Here is a 21,291-nt window from a genome sequence, read left to right on the forward strand (position 1 = left end):
ATGCTTCTAATAAAAACCCCCAAATTAAAACCTAGCCTGATCTTTAGACGAGAAAAGAGATTAGACGAATAATGACTAGTCAATAAGCCACTGGTATTCAAAATAACTGGGCCCCAGCTCCCCTCTGCTGTAGCAGATTTCTTGCTCAGAGTTCCTTTGGACCTCAATTCTCTCAGGATAGTAGTGCCAATTTCATTCTTCCCTCGATAGGGAAAGGCGGCAAAGGAATGTTATAATCCTTACATTTATAAACTACCATGTCACATTGAAAAGTCTAAAAAAAACACATAACTAACAGCGTTAGGCAAAAGAAATATCCCAAACGGTTCGGATTTGGGCTGATAAAGTTAGTGCACAACCTCATTGCCTGAGTACTCTCAAAATCGAAAAAAAAGAGGGGGAAGAGCAAGAGGAAAAAAAAATAGTTCCATTAGCTTATCAGAAGTCTAGAATTGTAACCAAAATTTCTTAACTTAATGTAGACCAGGAATGGGAAGTGAAAATGTGACTCTTTTTAGGGTTGTGCAGAGGAAATCATTGAAATCAATGCAATAATTATTGGCAATGAATTGGCCAGAGTGGGACATCATAAGGCACTTCACACTGATGGTGCGCCACTGACAGCAAAGTGTGCTTCACTCCTGCTGTCAACAGCAAACTAACATGGCCCTCGGCCTCAAATGGCGCAGGGACCTCAAGAACAGAGGTCAGAAGCTACGGAATGCAAGCATCCTTCGACAGACCCTTCAAAGTAAAGCTGGAGTTATGCAATTGCAGTAAAAAAAAAAGGGAGCCTGTGGTTTTCGAAGAGACACGAATCTCTGATGGAACGCTGCTCCCCTGCAAGACCACAGACAATATTGCAGTCCAACCACTCAGGTCCTGCTGTGCCCTACAAGAGCAGCTATTGCAAAACTAGAGTCATATTTTTGACTTGGTGGTTAGCAGAACTGGATGGAAAATCCCTGCACCCTTCCGAAATAATCAAAGGGAGGACATTAATTTTGCAATTCACAAGTACACCATTGGCCATGCCATCTGACTAGATCAGAACTAAAATTTGAAATAATTGTACCAGTGTGATGGTTTAAACGTAGCCATTTGAAGATCATGATTCCCAGCATTCCTGCTCGTTTGCACCATTCTTGCTGACCAATTAAAATAGCCAAAATCTAGGCTTTCAAAAAAAATACAAAGAGTCCAACACATCAGTAGGAAATGGCCATTACTGAACTGATGGTAACACAATGACCATAGAACACAAGTAAAATTAACTATTGCCGTGCATTGTTAAATCAGTTGCTCTGGAAATACTACCACTAGCTGCATATGTAATCGCGATCAGCAAGTACCACTAACATTTTTTTTTAAATGATGAATTGGAAAAGTTCTTTATAGGATGTTGTCCATTGCCTGGTTCCCTGTTCAGTGTGGATTATTTTAAAAACCTTGTTGACCCAGTGCACTGTAAACTTCAGCTGCCTTTGTTCAAGTGAAGCTTTCATGTGTGGTTCCACAGGCTACACAGCATCAGATAATCCGTGGGTTATATTCGGGCAACTTCTTAATCCTTTCTTTCTCTGCATCACTTTCATCTCTTGCTATCATCAGCGAATGAGCATGACCCATAGCAACCTGCAGGAAAAAAAACATCAAATTCTTTCCCTACAAAGCATCACTGGGCAAAAGGTGTTGACTGTCAAAGATCTCTAGAAAGAAAGACTTGCATATATATGGTGTAAGGATTCCCCGAAAGTACTTTACAGCCAATTAAGTACATCAAAGTGTAGGAAATAAGCCAGCTAACTTGCTGACAGCATGGTCCCAGAAACAGCAATGTGATAAAGGCTAGATAATGTTTCTTTAAGTGAAGGTTGAGGAATAAATATTCATCAGGAAGTAGAGAGAGAAAACTCTGCTGCAAAATAATGGCGCAGAATATTTTACATTTATCAGCGGCATGGTAGCACAGTGGTTAGCACTGTTGCGTTACAACTACAGGGTCCCAGGTTAGATTCCTGGCTTGGGTCACTGTCTGTGCGGAGTCTGAATGCTCTCCTAGTGTGGGTTTCCGCTGGGTGCTGTGGTTTCCTCCCACAGTCCAAAGATGCGCAGGTTAGGTGGATTGGCCATTCTAAATTGCCCTTAAGCGTCCAAAAAGGTTCGGTGGGGTTACTGGGGTAGGGTGGAGGTGTGGAATTGGCTAGGGTGCTCTTTCCAAGGGCTGGTGCAGATGCTATGGGCCGAATTGTCTCCTTCTGCACTGTAAATTCTATGATTCTACGATACCTAAGAGGGTGGAGGGAGCCACAGATTAGTGACTTGTCTCAATGACAGTGCAGCATTCCATCAGTACTGCACTGTCAGCCTTGATATTGCTTTTTTAAAATTGCTGGAGTGTGATTTGAACCTAAAATCGTGGGGGCGAAGCTAAAGTCCTCACTAGCCAGTGAGGCAAGGCTGGCACTGGACTACCAGTCAAACAATTTTGTTACAGCCTTGATCCCCTTCCAATGGGCACAGACCCTTTTCAGGATATCAACGATCTAGAATAAAGTTAGATTTCCAGAAGCCCATTCCACAGCCACTAATCTACAGGGTGGGGGGGGGGGGGGGAAGAGATATTTTAATTTCACAGGAGAGCGGTGTGCAGTTCTGCACTGGAACTTCTGCAAAATCTCCAAAGAGCATTTTGGAACAATGCAGATAGCGATGCTGAAGAAATAGGTTTTTGTACGCTTCTTGAAGTTTAAGAAGGAAAAAAGGGAAGGAGAAAAGCTCACTCTCACCTGCTCGATATAAACTCCATCCAAAGTTTTTATCTCCTGTGCAGTGGTGGAGGATTTGGGTTTATTGTCTCCATAGCCCTGCAACATCAGTTATAGTTTAAAATTATACCATCGGAGTTATCAGACCATCATACGCAGGCCCATGTGACAGAACCTGTTATCAACACATTTCTGTTTGTAAACAAGGTGCCAGCATTTGGTACTGCAAAACAAAAATCCACTGCATTTATGTGGGGCACAACACGATATTTTAAAGCACAATGAAGAATCCGGTCAGCCCCAGGCATTGGCAAAATCCATTTTAAATGGGTTAACGTTTGGTTACAGTGCCTGCAGGTGGCGATGTACATGGCAGTTTCCAACTATAAAATCGATGACATTATCTTGAAAAGCAGCACTTTGAATTAAATTAATTGCCCTGCGCCTTCAGTTGCTGACAGACATCATAAGAAAAACCAGCAACATTCTCCGTTCTGAAGTGAATACACTTAGCTGAACATTCCAGCTTGTTCCTTCACCATTTGCTGGCGACATCGCAAATCTTATGCCGGTTTCCAAAACCCCTCCCATCAAAATCTCCCTTCGAAGTCAGTCATTTATAGTTTCTGTTGCAACTCCATTGAACGCAGTAACATTGAGAGATCTATTATTTTATTTCTATAAATAGAGCGCACTTGGAGATGCTCGAGTCACCATGTAGGTCACTGTTTAAAAATGAAGGGTTGCTCGCTTAAGATGGAGGAGGAGGAGAATAATTTCACTCAGAGGGTTGAGGTTCTCTGGAACTCTGCTTCCACTGCCCTTTGAGGAAAAAAAATATAGTCTTCGAATATTTTTAAGTCAGATATAAAAAGAGATTCTTCCCACTGGCCTTTGAGGAAAAAAAAATATTCTTTGAATATTTTTAAGGCAGATGTAGAGAGATTCTTGATTAACAAGGGGGTGAAAGGTGGTATGGTGGGGTTCAGGTTACAATAAGATCAGCCATGATTTATTGAATGACATGGACCATGTTCAGGGGCCAAGTGGCCTACTGCCGTTTCTAAATCTGGTGTTTTAATGTTCATATTCATCTTGGATTGGTACACAAGATTCCTCCCTCCTCCTCCTCTCCCCCCACCACGCAAAACCTACAAAAAGGTGCATACCTCATGCTTTCTTCCTCTCCCCGTAGTGACCAGCAAATACCACCAACTAATCAGCACCACCAGTAGCCCTTTTCACTTACCCCCCGCCTTCCCCCCCCCCCCCCCCCCCCTCAAACAAATATGCTCTCCTCCCACCACCAAGTCCCAAGACAAATGAGCCCCTTACCATCCAACGCTGCTTAATCTACATTTGGTCTGGATACTCATAATAAGCCAATTAAGGCTTCCTCTGAACCTTCACAAGATTGTGCCAGCACCACAAAAAACTAACTTTGAGTGAACCAGGAACGAGAGACTACCCAAAAGAAAAAACTTGAGGTTTTATATATTAGCATCAGATACTGCCATTGGAGAAGAAGGGTTTTACAAGACGACTTAAGGTCCCCTGCAGATCTCACATCGTTGCCACAATTTAAACATTTGTAGCAGCAAGTGTTGCATTTATACCAAACACTGCAACATGGGTGCAAAGCTTTGCATACTGACATTAGTCAGATAAATGCATCTCATATCCAGAGTCAGGGTCAAAATGGGTATCAGAAGTTCAGTCAAACTCACTGGAAGAGGGAGTCTCATTATGCATCATTCTCTAATTAGATTAGATCTTAAATCCAATGTGGCAACTCAGAACCACTTTGAACCAATGCTGATGGAAAGTAAATGCATCCAGCATTAAGAATGCTTAACTGCAGAAGCTTCTTGGTTCAATCCTTTCTCCACCACAAACTTCTACAAATAGAGACTACAAAACTATTATACACATCAGAACATCAGCCTTATTTCATTTTTTTTTAAAAAGAAGTGAACATTTCTCCATTCTGGTGTCATTGAAATCCACAAGCAGCCTTGCCTCTAACATTAGGTGATTGTTGAAAACAGAGGGCGATGCGCATCTACTTCTGTGCATGTAGATATTCATGTGCTGAAGCTCAGCCTGCAATTACCTTCCTCCCAGCGCGGCTCTTACCAATTCTCCAAAGGTAGGTGATGGCCCCCAACTGATTGTGCTCTCATCGGCTGCCACAATGATGCTGCTTTTCCTAAATATGAAAGAAAAAAAAGAGACTCTTATTCAAACCCATCCCTTTTCCAGTCTGAGACTTTTCCCAGATTTTAAGAACAAGCTCAAGTCCCAGTGAAGAATCCACATCCAGAAATACCATCAAGAGGTCCTTTCAACTGGCCGGCACTGCTGTCTCACAGCACCGAGGACCCGGGTTCGATCCCGGCCCACTGTCCCGTGTGGAGTTTGCACATTCTCCCCGTGTCTGCGTGGGTCTCACCCAAAGGTGACTTGGCCACGCTAAATTGCCCCTTAATTGGAAAAAAAGAAATGGGTACTCTAAAAGGTCCTTTTCAACTGGTTATAACTGTACCAACATTTTCGGAGTTCTTCAAATTTCCACTCATTTTTCCCTTTAGATGTGGTTTGCAACAGCATGCAATTCTCTACTTTTAAACTATGCAACAAAACCTGCGCAGCTACAGGGACAGCAAGATACTTATGCCCGAGTGCATTATTTCAATTACTTACCTTCTGGACTCCTGTGGCCTCGAGTACTAAGCCCAAAGTGAAGCAAACTCAACACACCCGATAGTGGGCACAGACACTTACTGCACAATCAACAACATTTCTGGGCATTTCCAAAAACTTGATGGGCATCAAATTAAAATATATATGTGGGGCAGCACGGTAGCACAGTTGCTTCACTGCTCCCGGGTCCCAGGTTTGATTCCCGGCTTGTCTGTGCGGAGTCTGCACGTTCTCCCTGTCTGCATAGGTTTCCTCCAGGTTCTCCGGTTTCCTCCCAGTCCAAAGATGTGCAGGTTAGGTGGATTGGCCAGGCTAAATTGCCCTTAGTGTCTAAAAAAGGTTGGGTGGGGTTACGGGGATAGGGTGGAGGTATGGACTTAGATAGGATGCTCTTTCCACCGGCCGATGCAAACTCGATGGGCCGAGTGGCCTCCTACTGCACTGTAAATTCTATGATTCTATGTGGGTACGGTTGCGTAGAATACCAGAGCCAATTTATAATCAATTTTTCTGCTTTTAAGACCATCCAATGTGATCCTATGGACGTACACAGAAATGGTTATACCATTAAAAGGATGCATTATGGTGACAGTAGAAGTAAATGGACAAACAGCAGCCTCTTCACATTGTCCGTGACAATTTCCCTGCTTTATATGATAGAACATGGCTGGCATGGTTTAAATGCAACTGGAGAGCAGTAAATCAACTAGCGGAGCCAAAGAGCAACCTACAACAACTTCTGAAGTAGTACGAGATGGTGTTTGAAGATTCACTAGGCTCAATGACCAGAGTTCAAATGCAACTAGAAGATCAGGCCTGATAGGCCAGGAGTTCCCAGATATAACAATCAGAAAATGCTGGAAAAACTCCAAAATATCTGGCAGCACCTGTGGAGACAGAAGCAGAGTTAACATTTCAGGCCAATAACCTTCCAACAGAATGAGCAATGAATATTCCGATGAAAGATCATTGACCCGAAACATTAACTCTGATTTCTCTCCCTTATAGATACTGCCAGACTTGCGGGAAACTCTCAGCATTTTCCGTTTTCATTTCAGATTTCCAGAATCCAGTTTTTCTGCTTTTGCAGATGATCCCAGGTTAATCATCTCACGCCGCCGGTCTCGTCCAGGATAGAAATATGAACATGACAAAAGGCCTCAGCCGTTATCAGGGCATGGGAAGTTTAACAAAAATGTCACTCAATTGAAGCAAATGGTAATTGGGGTGGCGGGAGCAGCCAGAGTCAGCAGGAGACAGCTGACTTACGAAAGTACAATGACCGGAGTTACGCAGCTAGGGGGGCCCTAGCTTGGGGGAGGGGGGATACCGGGTTGCTGCTGGAATGACCAAGGAGCTGGAGCGTGCAGAGGGGATCAGGATGGGGGTCTGTCACTGTGGGGAACAGGCTGAGCGGGGGGTGCGGGCACTTTGCGGACTACGGAAGGGTGATGGCTAGTCGACAGGGGGGGGGGGGGGGGGGGGGGGGGGGCCTCCGATCCGGCTTATCACCTGGAATGTGAGGGGACTGAATGGGCCGGTCAAACGGTCCCGTGTGTTCGCGCACCTGAGGGGGCTGAAGGCGGACGTGGCTATGCTTCAGGAGACGCACCTGAAGGTGGCGGATCAGGTCAGGTTGAGGAAGGGATGGGTGGGCCAAGCGTTTCATTCGGGGCTGGATGCAAAAAACCGGGGGGGGGGGGGGGGGGGGGGGGGGGGGGGGGGTAGCGATCCTGGTGGGAAAGAGGGCGTCGTTTGAGACGTCGAGTGTGGTGGCAGACAGCGGCGGGTGGTACGTGATGGTGAGCGGCAAGCTGCAAGGGGAGCGGGTGGTGCTGGTCAATGTATATGCCCCGAATTGGGATGATGCGGGTTTCATGCGGCGCATGTTGGGCCGGATTCCAGATTTGGAGGTGGGGGGGCCTGGTAATTGGGGGGGGGGGAGAGGATTGCAACACGGTCCTGGATCCGCCACTGGATCGATCCAGTTCCAGGACGGGTAGGAGGCCTGCGGCGGCTAAGGTGCTGAGGGGGTTTATGGACCAGATGGGAGGGGTGGATCCTTGGAGGTTCGCGAGGCCGAGGGCCAGGGAATTTTCATACTTCTCCCATGTGCATAAGGCCTACTCCCGGATCGACTTCTTTGTTTTAAGTAGGGCGCTGATTGTGGGGGTAGTAGATGCTGAATACTCGGCGATAGCCATTTCTGACCATGCCCCGCATTGGGTGGACCTCGAGCTGGGGGAGGAGAGGGACCAGCGCCCGTTGTGGCGCTTGGAGGTGGGGCTGCTGGCGGACGAGGATGTGAGGGGCGGGTTCGAGGATGCAGCGAGAGGTACCTGGAGGCCAACGATAATGGGGAGGTCCGAGTGGGGACGGTCTGGGAGGCGCTGAAGGTGGTGGTTCGGGGGGAGTTGATCTCCAATCGGGCCCACAGGGAGAGAGGGGAGCAGAGAGAAAGGGAGAGATTGGTGGGGGAGATGGTGAGGGTGGACAGGAGGTACGCGGAGGAGGGATTGCTGAGGGAGCGACGCAGCCTTCGTGCTAAGTTCGACTTGTTGACCACCAGAAAGGCGGCGGCTCAATGGAGAAAGGCTCAGGGTGCGGTGTACGAGTATGGGGAGAAGGCGAATAGGATGCTGGCACACCAGCTCCGTAAGTGGGATGCGGCTAGGGAGATTGGTGGAGTTAAGGACAGGGGAGGAAATGTGGTGCGGAGGGGGGTAGACATTAATGGGGTCTTCAGGGACTTTTATGGAGAGACTATATCGGTCCGAACCTCCGGCGGAGAAGGGGGGGATGGAGCGCTTTTTGGACCGGCTGAGATTCGCGAGGGTGGAGGAGGGACGGGTGGAGGGTCTGGGGGCGCCAGTTGAGCTTCAGGAGCTGGTTAAAGGGATAGGTAACATGCAGTCGGAGAAGGCGCCAGGGCCGGATGGGTTCCCGGTTGAATTTTACAAGGCATATGCAGACCTGCTGGGCCCCCTTTCGGTTAGGACCTTCAACGAGGCGAGGTTTTGCCCCTGACGATGTCTCGGGCACTGATCTCCTTGATCCTTAAGCGAGACAAGGATCCCCTGCAGTGTGGGTCATCCAGGCCGATCTCACTCCTGAACGTGGACGCCAAGTTGTTGGCAAAGATCTTAGCCACGAGGATAGAAGATTGTGTGCAGCAGGTTATCCACGAGGATCAAACGGGGTTAGCGAAGGGGAGGCAACTGAACACTAATATACGGAGGCTCTTGAACGTTATTATGATGCCGGCGGTGGAAGGGAAGGCGGAGATAGTGGTGGCGCTAGATGCGGAGAAGGCCTTTGATAGGGTCGAGTGGGGATACTTGTGGGAGGTGCTGGAAAGGTTCGGGTTTGGGGAGGGGTTTGTCAGTTGGGTGAGGCTGTTGTATGAGGCCCCGATGGCGAGTGTGGCCACGAATAAGAGGAGGTCGGAGTATTTTCAACTATACCGAGGGGCGAGGCAGGGGTTTCCCCTCTCCCCCCTACTTTTTGCTCTGGGGAGGCAACTGAACACTAATATACGGAGGCTCTTGAACGTTATTATGATGCCGGCGGTGGAAGGGAAGGCGGAGATAGTGGTGGCGCTAGATGCGGAGAAGGCCTTTGATAGGGTCGAGTGGGGATACTTGTGGGAGGTGCTGGAAAGGTTCGGGTTTGGAGAGGGGTTTGTCAGTTGGGGGAGGTTGTTGTATGAGGCCCCGATGGCGAGTGTGGCCACGAATAAGAGGAGGTCGGAGTATTTTCAACTATACCGAGGGACGAGGCAGGGGTGTCCCCTCTCCCCCCTACTTTTTGCTCTGGCAATTGAACCCCTGGCTATGGCGCTGAGGGAGTCGGGGGATTGGAGGGAGCTGGTCTGGGGTGGGGAGGACCACCGAGTGTCGCTCTATGTGGTTGACCTATTGTTGTATGCGGCGGACCCGGTGGGGGGGAATGCCGGTGGTGATGGGGATTCTCCGGGAATTTCTCAGGGTATAAGCTTAACTTTGGGAAAAGCAAGCTGTCTGTGGTACACCCGAGGAACCAGGAGGGGGGATTGGGAGGCTCCCACTGAAAAGGGCGGAGAGGAGCTTCAGGTACTTGGGGGGTTCAGGTGGCCAGGAGCTGGGGGGCCTTGCATAAGCTAAACCTCAAGGCTGGTGGAGCAAATGGAGGAGGAGTTTAAGAGGTGGGACATGCTGCCGCTGTCTTTGTCAGGTAGGGTGCAGTCAGTCAAGATGACGGTGCTCCCGAGGTTTCTGTTCCAGTGCCTCCCCATCCTTATCCCGTAGGCCTTTTTCAGACGGGTTAACAGGAGCATTACGGGGTTTGTGTGGGCACACGGGACTCCAAGGGTGAGACGGGTGTTCTTGGAGCTGGGCATGGGGGGGGGGGGGGGGGGGGGGGGGGCTGGCGTTGCCCAACCTCTGTGGGTATTATTGGGCTGCCAACACAGCGATGGCGCATAAGTGGATAATGGACGGGGAGGGGGCGGCATGGAAGAGGCTGAAGATGCATCCTGTGTGGGTACGAGCCTGGAAGCGCTTGCAACGGCGCCACTGCCGCTCCCTCCGATGGAGGTATACCACGAGCCCGGTGGTGGCAGCTACGTGGGGGAAATGGAGGCAGCACAGAGGGGAGGTGGGGGCCTCGATGGGGTCCCCGATACGGGGGAACCACCGGTTTGTTCCAGGGAGAATTGATGGCGGGTTCCTGAGTTGGCACAGGGCAGGTGTCAGGAGGCTGGAGGACCTGTTCATAGACGGGAAATTTGCGAGCCTGGGTGAGCTGGAATGGAGGTTCAGGCTCCCGCCCGGGGAACACCTTTAGGTACATGCAAGTAAGCAAGTACATGCAGGGGCTGGTTTAGCACACTGGGCTAAATCGCTGGCTTTGAAAGCAGACCAAGCAGGCCAGCAGCACGGTTCGATTCCCGTAACAGCCTCCCCGAACAGGCGCCGGAATGTGGCGACTAGGGGCTTTTCACAGTAACTTCATTGAAGTCTACTCGTGACAATAAGCGATTTTCATTTCATTTTTGTAAGGGCTTTGTCAGGCGGCAGGTGGCGGGGTTCCCCCTGCTGCCGCCGCGTGGGGTCCAGGACAGGGTGCTCTCGTGGGTATGGGTTGGAGAGAGGAGGATTTCGGAAGTGTACCAGGTGATGCAGAAGGTAGACGAGGCCTCGGTGGAGGAGCTGAAAGATAAATGGGAGGAGGAGCTGGGGGAGGAGATTGAGGAGGGGACGTGGGCGGATGCCCTAGAAAAGGGTGAACTCCTCCTCTTCGTGTGCGAGGCTTAGCCTCATACAGTTTAAGGTACTGCATCGGGCTCATATGACCGGGACAAGGATGAGCTGGTTTTTTGGGACCGAGGACAGGTGTATTAGGTGCTCAGGGAGCCCAGCAAACCATGTCCACATGTCCGGGGCATGCCCAGCGCTGGGGGAATTTTGGATGGGTGTAGCAAGGACGGTATCGAGGGTGCTAGGATCCAGGGTCAATCCAGGCTGGGGACTCGCAATATTTGGGGTTGCAGTGGAGCCGTGAGTGCAGGAGGCGAAAGAGGCCGGTGTTCTGGCCTTTGCGTCCCTAGTAGCCCGGCGGAGGATTCTTCTTCAGTGGAAGGATGCGAGGCCCCCAAGCGCGGAGGCCTGGATCAACGATATGGCGGGGTTTATTAAATTGGAGGGTGAAATTTGCCCTAAGGGGGTCAGTGCAGGGGTTTTTCAGGAGATGACAACCATTCCTAGATCTCCTGGCAGAACGGTTAAAAACAAAAGGTCAGCAGCAGCAGCAACCCGGGGGGGGGGGGGGGGTTGTCTCTTTGTTTTTGTATGGGTTGAATATCTGTTTTTTGCCAATGATGGGCGTTAATTTATTGTTTCTTTGTTTTTTTTGTTCTTAGAATTTTCTGTTATTGTCTTCTTTTTTGTGAAAATTTGAATAAAAATTAAAAATTATTTAAAAAAAAAATGGAAGCAAATGCTGTTGATTGCATCAGCCGGACGCAAAACTGCACATGTTCACTGTCTCAGGTCGCAACCCATGGGAGAGGAGGGTGGGAAATAGGCACAGCTTGCACGAGCATAACAAGAGTGCACAGGTGATGCAGATGGGGATGCCAAACAAACTGAAATTTAACTAGACTAATCAAGTAAATACTGTGGCTACAAGAACAAGTCAGAGGCTAGATATTCTGCAGTGAGTGACTCAACTGCTGATTCCCCAAAACAAGGCACAAGTCAGGATTGTGTTGGAATATTTTCTCCTTGCCTGGATGAGTGAAGCTCCACCAACACTCACCACCAAGGACAGAGCAAACTGCTTGATCGGTACCCCATCATCTTAAACAGTCACTCCATCTGCCTTCAGTGCACAGTGGCTGTAGTTAGTGCCATGCACAAGATACACCACAACATCACCCAAGACTGCAACCTTGACCACCCAGGGCAGCAAGGGCATGGGGATACCAACACATTCAAGTTCACACACCACTCCAGCTTGTCAATATAATGGTTCTGCCAAAATCCTGGAACGTCCCACCAGACATTACTATAGTGTAAAGGCCCTTTCCTGTTGATCTTTAATGGAGACAAACTTTTATGTTGTGCAGGGTAAGTGAGGAACTCATTTGGGGTATACCATTTGTTTCAAATGGTTGGCTGTTGGCCATGGAATGGCCTGGAACCATATTCTGCCCAGCAATAGCCTGCAATTGGGTCCTGCCAAGTGGGTTTGTTCAGAGAACCCAGGAGAAAACTCCTGGAAGCTGAGAGGAGAGGTTGTTCACTCTCGTAAATGTTTTAGGTCTTCTGTTTAATAATTATTATTATTATTGCCACAAGTAGGTTTACATTAACACTGCAAATGCAAAAATGTTACTGTGAAAAGCCCCTAGTCGCCATATTTTGGCGCCTGTTCGGGTATACTGAGGGAGGAGAATTCAGAATGTCCAAATTACCTAACAGCATGTCTTTCAGGACTTGTGGGAGGAACCGGGGCACTGGAGGAAACCCACGCAGACACGGGGAGAACGTGCAGACTCCACACAGACAGTGACCCAAACCAGGAATCGAGCCTGGGTCCCTGGTGCTGTGAAGCAACAATGCTAGCTACCATGCTACCCAAGTCTGCATAGAAGAAGTTGTGAAACCTTGATCAGTCTACAGTGAAAACCATTAGACTAAAAGCAAAGACCACATTTAACTGATGACCTAGACTGATGTAAAATGTAACTGGAAGACATTCATCTAAAACAGAGACTTTTAAAGTATTATTTTTACTTGTCTCTTACACCTGTGTTTGTCTTTGTGTTTCTGCATAGAAGGTGGGGCAAGTTAAAGAGGAGACAATTAGAAATTAGATTGTAGTTAATTCGTTGCCTACTTAATTATAGTTATTAATGAAAGTTAATGGGGTTTAAATATACAAACCTGGTGACTGTAATTATTGGGTAGCCAAAAACTTCGGGTATAATTTAAAATTAGGAGTTATTTTAACTGTGTTCCTACTCCGAGTCAGGTTTGGTTTTAAATGACTGTGCACTAGCCCAGGGTGCCATAACAATAGGAATACTTTCATTACACAGACTGAAGCGGTTCACCACCATATTCAAGGGCAATTAACATAAGCCTTCATCAATGATGTAAAGATCCTGACAATCAATACATTAAAAAAAATTTTTAGAATACCCGATTATTTATTCCAATCAAGGAGCAATTTAGCATGGCCCATCCACCTAACCTGCACATCTTTGGGTTGTGGAGGTGAGACCCATGCAGACACGGGGGAAATGTGCAAACTCCACAGACTGTGACCTGGGGCTGGGATTGAACTCGGGTCCTCTGTGGCGTCGACAGCAGTGCTAACCACTATCTCCCCCCCAGTATTAATACATTTTAAAAATCTTCCCAGCATGGTACAGGAAATTATTAGATTTGGCCCCGTCGCCTCCTCTTTTCTTATATTTAATAGAAAACTGCAGGGCAGACAATGGTTCTAGGCTGCTGGTGCATGAGCAAATTCAGCCGCAGCATCTAAATCAAAGATAAGAAGTTGTGACCAGAGTTCTACATTTCACTCAGCAATCTTCGGCCATTTACTCACCCACTAGACAGGCTTCGAACCTTCCACCCACACAAGTCCTGCACCACTTTGGGATACATCGTAGAGTCACGGGATGTGTTTGTTGCACCCCAGAAAAACAAGCCACCTATGGAGGCAAAAGTAGAGGGGAAGGAGACCTGTATTACTGACCAATCAAATGTAAACAAAACCCTCCAATCTATTCCAAGCTTGTTAAACAGTCCTCCCAACTTTTACAAGTTACCATTGGGAAGATACTATTAAGACGACCTTGTCCAAGTGCCTGAGCCCCAGTCAGCAGATGCTCAAAGTGTATCATAAACAGCAATTAGTTGAAGGGCAGACTTGCATTCGGTCAGCACCAAGAACACTGAAAAGTTTATCACAGCCAAGTAAGTTGCATTGGAGTTATAGTCACAATTATGTATGCAAACATTACAGCCAATTTGTGCACAGAAGGAGCCCAGAACATTAAATGAGATTAGAACGACTAGTTAATCTGATTTAGCAATATTTAGTTGAGGATGGTACTAGACCACTATCCTTTCAAGAGGGATGAGCGCCCATAGCATTATTTGAAGAGCAAAGAAGTTTAATAGTACAGGTGAGACGGGTGCAGACACGACAGATTGAGCAGCGTACCTCATGCTGCAACAATTCTGTGACAATACTCAGTACTGCACTGAAGTGTCAACATAACATATGCACTCAAGTCTTGGGAGTGGAATTGGAACCCTCAACTCTACACAAGAGGTTACGAGTGCTACCGTAAGAAGATACTTTAGGGTACAGTAACTACAACCACAATGGCTGGGGGGTGGTGTAAGTATACATTTTCCGATAAGCAAGCTTCAATTCGGCAAGTAGTTCCATTTTAATGCCGCCCTTTCACATGCTTTGTTGAAACTGGGATAATCCCGCTTGATAGCACTCCACTGGAAATGAAATGAGGATCGAGCCCCTCAAGCAATTCACACTTCATAACTAGTCCACAAGAATACAATGAAGACATGAGTGCGTTACTAACCCATTTCATTCACTGCAAAGGAGCAGGTGTTTCCCGCGCAGACTTGTACAGCACCTCGACCAGGGAAATCAAACAACTTAACAAGACGCGGGACCATTTCATCCTTCTGTTCAGTGTGTCCAAGGCGGCCGTAGCCTCCAAATCCCCATGTAAATACCCTCTTCTGTGAATCAAGAGCAATCTAGGAAATGCAAAAAAGATTAAGGGATCACACTCTTCCAACTTTGCACGGTTGCTGTATCACCTGCACACTCATTAATTTACTTGGTGTACACCAGACCAATCTTCAGTGAGGTCACTTGCAGTCACAACTGGCATGGACAGTAGTCAATCGTCAGGGAGGGGGGGGGGGGGGGGGGGGGGTCAGGTGCCACTAGGTTCCCAAGAGTCAAATGCAACATTAATTTTTTTTTTAAATTCTCCAGATACTGCCAAATCTGCTGACATTTTCCAGCACTTTTTATTTCAGATTTCCAGCAAGCACAATACTTAGCTTTTATTTGGGCGCCACTATGTTCAGGGAAGGGCATGAGAGTCCCAATTAAACATCAGAATAGAATCACAAACGCAGCTGCTCACCAGATTAGTCTACCAAAAATAAGAAATCTAGGCAAAATCTATAGGAAGAATTGAAAGTAAATTATCTTTAAAAAGAAGAGTAGGATCGTGCAGGTCGGAACATATCATCTACTTGACTGTCAAGAGCAGGGGCTTAATGCTGTTCCATGGGCATTGCTGCAATTTATTGCCCATTTCCTAGAGGTGGTGGTGGACGGGAGCTTCTTCTTGAACTACTTCAACACGTGGAATGTCAATAAAAGCTCCAAGTGCAGAAAGGGAGAGACCTGGCAGAGGTTCCCAAGTGCCTGCCAGCCTTGTCCTCATAAAAAGGTGGTCACAGATTTGGGGATGCCCTGTCTGGAATGGAGGGGGCCACTGATGAAGACAGGGCAACATTGGCTTCAACACATCTTCCATTAAATACCTGCAGACCATGTTTTTCCTTTGACAATGAAGGGAAAAGTAAGAACATATTTCTCTTTTTATTCTATCCTCCACACACAATTTTCCTTGCAAGGGCATAAATTTGCAGTTTTGTTTCCCCGGGGGTGAGGGAAATCTCCTTCCTAGAATAGAATCCCTACAATGCAGAAGGAGGCCATTCGACCCATCGAGCCTGCAGATTTGTCAAATAAGCTCTCTACTGAATTCCCATTTCCCCCCTATTTCTGTAACCCCATAACCTAACCTGCACATGCCTGGATACCAAGGGACAATTTAGCATCCACCTAACTTCGACATCTTTGGACTGCGAGAGGAAACCGGAGCACCCAGAGTAAATCTGCAGACACGGGGAGAATGTCCTAACTCCTTGCTCAGAAGGAAAGATTTCAGACTGACTGATGTTGTTCTCAAATTGACACCATTATTGGTGTGGAGGATGAGATTACAGGTAGGCTACACAGCGGTCTGTTTAGCAAGACAGTCCTGAGCAAAACCATCTCTCCTGTACCGTGTGATTTGCTCCACAGGCCACTTCACGGACAACAACATTTGGTACTGGCAAGATCTGGCCATCTTTTGTCTTCTCCAGGAAGATTGCTACACGCCGGGGCACGACTTCGCAGTCAAATTCAATCCTCTGGGCTCGGGCAATGAACTTCCCATCAGAGTTGTGTCCTGTTTGAAAAAGAAAAAGTAATTAAAACAGAATTTTACAGCTCAGAAACAAGCTATTTGGCCCAGGGGCTGTTTAGCACAGGGCTATCACTGGCTTTGAAAGCAGACCAGGCGGGCCAGCAGCACGGTTCGATTCCCGTAACAGCCTCCCCGAACAGGCGCCGGAATGTGGCGACTAGGGGCTTTTCACAGTAACTTCATTTGAAGCCTACTCGTGACAATAAGCGATTTTCATTTTCATTTTCAAAAGGCCTATGCCAGCTCCACACATGTCCCCTCCTAGGTTACTACATCTCCCCTCTAACAGCATACCGTTCTATCCCTTTTTGCCTCACCCATTCCATGTGAAAGAAATTTCAACATTCTCACCACACATTTGGTAAACAAATATCTCTTCAATTCCTTGTACTGTTTATTAACCATTTTGTGCAATGCATCCTAATCTTGGGCTCCCCACAAGTAGAAACACCTTCTATACACCTACCCTATTGAGCGGCTTCATTATTTTAATGAAATAGAAGTTCTAAGTGTTCATCCCATAGGAACAACAACTCAGAAAGCATCATTTTTTTGAGTGTTTTTCCAAAATACAACACAAGGACCACCAGCACAAGATGCTAAATACATTGTAAACCAAGCAACAAAATTAGATTAAAGAAACAGCAGGAATTAAGGAGCACTATTCATTTCAAACACTGTAGGACATGTAGTTTTAGCTGTGTCTCCAGCCCCATTCTGACACGATCAAGACTAACAATTGGCAGAAAAACAAAAACTTGGGTAAAATATACGGAGGATAGTTAGATGATAAATCTGGTCACCATTATCTACATGTCTTTCAGCCGGGGGCAGCACAGTGGTTAGTACTGCTGCCTCACAGCACCAGGGTCCCGGGTTCAATTCAGACCTCGGTAACTGTCTGTGTGGAGTTTGCACTTTTTCCCAGTGTCTGCGTGGATTTCCTCCGGGTGCTCCGGTTTCCTCCCACAGTCCAAAGTTGTGCAGGTTAGATGGATTGGCCATGCTAAATTGCCCCTTAAGTGTTGGGATGCGTAGGTTAGGTTAAAGTGTTATAGGAATAGGGCAGGGAAGTGGGCTTGGGTGGAGTACTTATTCAGAATCGGTGCAGACTTGATGGGCCGAATAGCCTCCCTCTGTAGGAATTCTATGAATGTTTTAACCAGAGGTGAACACAGTCATCACTTTCTCTCCCTGCCTCCACAGCCCAGTTCTCTCCACTGGCATTGGTAGTGCCACATGTTACGATGTTGTTACGGATCCCTCTGTGCACATGGGAGCTCACACAGCAAGTGTTGGAAGGCATCATGACCTGCCTCATAAGGTCATATTTATCCTTTCCAACAGAAGGACGATGATCAGGCTCTTCCATGGCAGCAGCTGGTGAGGACAATGAGAATGCACCTGCTGACAACTTGGCAGAGATTAGCAAACACATTACAGGGATCAAACCAAAGGTTTTCTGGTCTGTTTGGCTGCAGACCACATTTCACCAACTGAGACTTCAGGGAGGTGGCATTTATTGCCTTTCTGTTGCACAAGCCCAAGGACTATCATATCATAGAATTTATCATAGAATTTACAGTGCAGAAGGAGGACATTCAGCCCATCGAGTCTGCACCGGCTCTTGGAAAGAGCACCCTACCCAAGGTCAACACCTCCACTCTATCCCCATAACCCAGTAGCCCCACCCAACACTAAGGGCAATTTTGGAAGCTAAGGGCAATTTATCATGGCCAATCCACCTAACCTGTACATCTTTGGACTGTGGGAGGAAACCGGAGCACCCGGAGGAAACCCACGCACACACGGGGAGGATGTGCAGACTCTGCACAGACAGTGACCCAAGCCGGAATCGAACCTGGGACCCTGGACCAGTGAAGCATTTGCGCTATCCACAATGCTACCGTGTTGCCTACTGACTAGTGTCAGCATCTCCAGCTCTCGCAAAGAGTAAATTTGCCCTACTCATGTAAGGACATAGGAACAGGCCATTCAACCCCTCACATTGATTCCACTGTTCAATTAGATCATGGTTGGTCCCCACAACTCCCACTTCCCCGGTTTTGCTTCATACTATTTACAAAATGCACTGCAGCAACTCACCAAGGCTCGTTCCACAGCACATTCCAAACGGCAACCACTACCACCTAGAACAAGGGCAGCACATGCATGGGAACACCACCACCACCTGCAAGTTCCATTCCAAACCACATACCATCCTGACTTGTAACTATATTGTTGTTCTTTCACGGTCACTGGGCGAAAATCCTGGAACTCCCTCCCCCCTCAGCATTGTGGGGGTATGAACACCACATGGACTGCAGCAGTTCAAGACAGCAGCCCACCATCACCTTTCTCAAGGGCAATTAGGGATGGGCAATTAATCCTGACCTTGCCAGCAATGCTCACCTCCCAAGAACAAATTTTCAAAAGTAACACTTTACTAAGAAAAAAACTTTGAAAATTCAAATTTTGCAAGGATCAAATTCAAAATGTATTCCTTGCGGGAAGTGTGCTTCTTGGGTAATGTGCACACTCAAAAACAGAATAAAGCATAGATACTTGCTTTAACATGGAACAAACCATTCTGCAGTGTGCATGCTGCATGATGGCCAGCCATCAGCCACTCCAATTACTTGAAATAAAAGTGTACAAGGTTTTCATGACAATAGATCCAGGGAGGAACTTCAGTTATATAGCAAGGTTGGAAATTTGGACTGTCCTTCTTGGAGAAAAGAAGGCAGAGGATATTTGAGAGGTAGAGAGAGAGAGAGAGAGAGACTGGGGAGTTTCGGTGCACAGAACTCCCCACTGTACAAAACGGGGCTATGTGCGGCCTCGGCTGCATGTTTTCCCATTCAGACCCCTTGTACAAAGCAAGTTGGGTTGAATAGCCATGTGTTTCTCGGCATTGAAAGTGCCGGGAAACAGGCGGCTAAACGCACTCGCTCAGAGACTTTGTTCCCCTTTGGGAGAATCGCGTCCAGAGTAACAGAAAGAAACTGTTCCCATCAGTGGAAGATTGAGAACAAGGGGGCACAGGTTGAAGGTAATTGGCAAAAGTAATGGTGGTACGAGGAAGAACTCATTCCACACAGCGAGTGGGCTGTAATGCACTGCTCGAGTGTGGTGGAGGCAGGTTCAATTGTGGCATTCAAGAGGGAATTGGATTGTTATCTGAAGGGAAAGAATGCGCAGGGATACACGGAGAAGGCAGGGAAGTGTCACGAGGTGAATTGCTCCTTTGGAGAGTCAGCACAAAAACAATAGGTGGACTGGCCTCCTTCTGTGCTGTAACCATCATCTGATTTGGTGTATTTTTCCCTTGATACTGTCTCTTGCAATGTTTTTCATGTACTGAAATTGCAGCTGGAGTGCAATTCAGCAGAAAAACTGATGCCGTCAGTCAGAGGCAAGTTGGAACAGATCAGTGATATCAAAGGTATGCCACTCATTTGCACGACTGGGCAGAGGGCTCAGCCCACTGACAGCCACACACACCAAGAAAAAAAAAGATCGGTCTTTACTAAAACAAAAACACAATAGCACAATCTCATTTATATTATGTGCTGTCTCCAGTGAGAAGTGAAGGAGAGGGAGCAATTCTTCAGGGTCCACTGGTCTTTTTGAGCTGAAAATGCACATTCCAAGCTCAGAAACTCAACTGGAATCGTGTTCCAGCTCATTAAACTGCACTTCATGAAATTCATACCCACACAGATTAAAGAGATGAACATTAACACCAGATAATGACCAATAGTCTCAATCTGCCACTGATCTTGTGCGAAACACTCATTAAAAACAGTAATGATTCCTTTGTGAGTTTGTTTTCAAATGTGGGCAATCCGCCCTTCAGTGCAGTTGTAGTGGTGTTCACCACGTTGAGGAGGAAACACATATGCCAACAATGTGCAACAGATTAATAAATTGAACTGCTTTAAATCACTATGCTAGCTTTAACACTGAAAATCATTCCGGGGTAGGGTACTGCAATCTTGGAAGCAACTGAAATGACAGTTCTCTAGCTCCCTTCCCCCTCAAAGATTCATGGACGTTTGTACATCTTTAAAAAAATTTTAAAAATCAATAAAGTTAGTGGACCCAACTCTACAAGAAGCAGTTAAGCGAAAAGATTTTGAAACGTTAAGTACATCTTCTAGCTTCTCCACCATCTGACTCAATTCAAAAGCAAATTAATTTGATGGAAGACAGCATCCGGCAACTTCTTTACACATAAAATGCAGTGCTATTTGCCCAAGTACTCAATTTTGCAGGCGCAGCCTCGAAAGACCACACGATCCCCTTTCTAGACAGCAAATTACAAAAGCATGAAGTCAAAAAACAGAAAATGCTGGAAATACTCAGGCCAGGTAGCATCTGTGGAGACAGAAAGTTAATGTTTCAGGACAATGGGCTTTCAGAATACTTTATTCTATTTACTGCTGTCAAATTTCAGCCAATGACCTGGCTTAGCACAGTGGGCTAAGCAGCTGGCTTGTAATCCAGAACAAAGCCAGTAACACGGGTTCAATTCCCGTACCGGCCACCCCAAACAGGCGCCAGAATGTGGCGACTAGGGACTTTTCACAGTAACTTCATTGAAGCCTACTTGTGACAATAAGCGAGTATTATTATTATTATTATTATTATTATTATTAATGGTCTGGTCCAGCTGCTTAGAAGACTCGCGAAGTAAACATTTCCTGCTCCTTTACTCTGCTGGGGTAGAACAGGGACAAAGTTTCTGCTGTTCCCCCATTTCACAAAATCCAAGTTACCAATTCCCTACATCGAGTGAAGCCCACAAAGGGAGAGGAATAAAAATAATAAATTGTAAATCAGTGGTGTCCAAACTGGGGTCTGTGAAACTGGCGGCCCATATGTGACTGGCAAATGCCAGTTAGAAGGCCCAAAGCTTTTTAAAAATTAGCAAAAACAATTAGGCCAATCAGAGCCAAACCCCTTGGAGCACCCGATGCTCTTTGGAGAGCCACAACTCCCTTTCCTCTCTTC

At 47.0% G+C, this 21,291-nt stretch overlaps 1 protein-coding gene across 2 annotated transcripts in view; it reads right to left on the bottom strand.

The window, feature by feature from the left end:
* Positions 1 to 766: 766 nt before the first annotated feature.
* Positions 767 to 21,291, bottom strand: part of rcc2 (regulator of chromosome condensation 2) — a 47,982-nt gene continuing 27,457 nt past the window's right edge. For both annotated transcript variants that reach the window (XM_038773538.1, XM_038773539.1), the window contains 6 exons: positions 16,091 to 16,257; positions 14,578 to 14,758; positions 13,572 to 13,677; positions 4,905 to 4,977; positions 2,790 to 2,867; positions 767 to 1,635 (listed from right to left, as the gene is read on the bottom strand). In XM_038773538.1, the coding sequence (XP_038629466.1) occupies positions 1,531 to 1,635; positions 2,790 to 2,867; positions 4,905 to 4,977; positions 13,572 to 13,677; positions 14,578 to 14,758; positions 16,091 to 16,257 (710 nt within the window). In that variant the 3' untranslated portion in view covers positions 767 to 1,530. The remainder of the gene's footprint in view (positions 1,636 to 2,789; positions 2,868 to 4,904; positions 4,978 to 13,571; positions 13,678 to 14,577; positions 14,759 to 16,090; positions 16,258 to 21,291) is intronic.

This window comes from Scyliorhinus canicula, chromosome 16, assembly GCF_902713615.1.
Source record: "Scyliorhinus canicula chromosome 16, sScyCan1.1, whole genome shotgun sequence".
Lineage (NCBI taxonomy): Eukaryota > Metazoa > Chordata > Chondrichthyes > Carcharhiniformes > Scyliorhinidae > Scyliorhinus > Scyliorhinus canicula.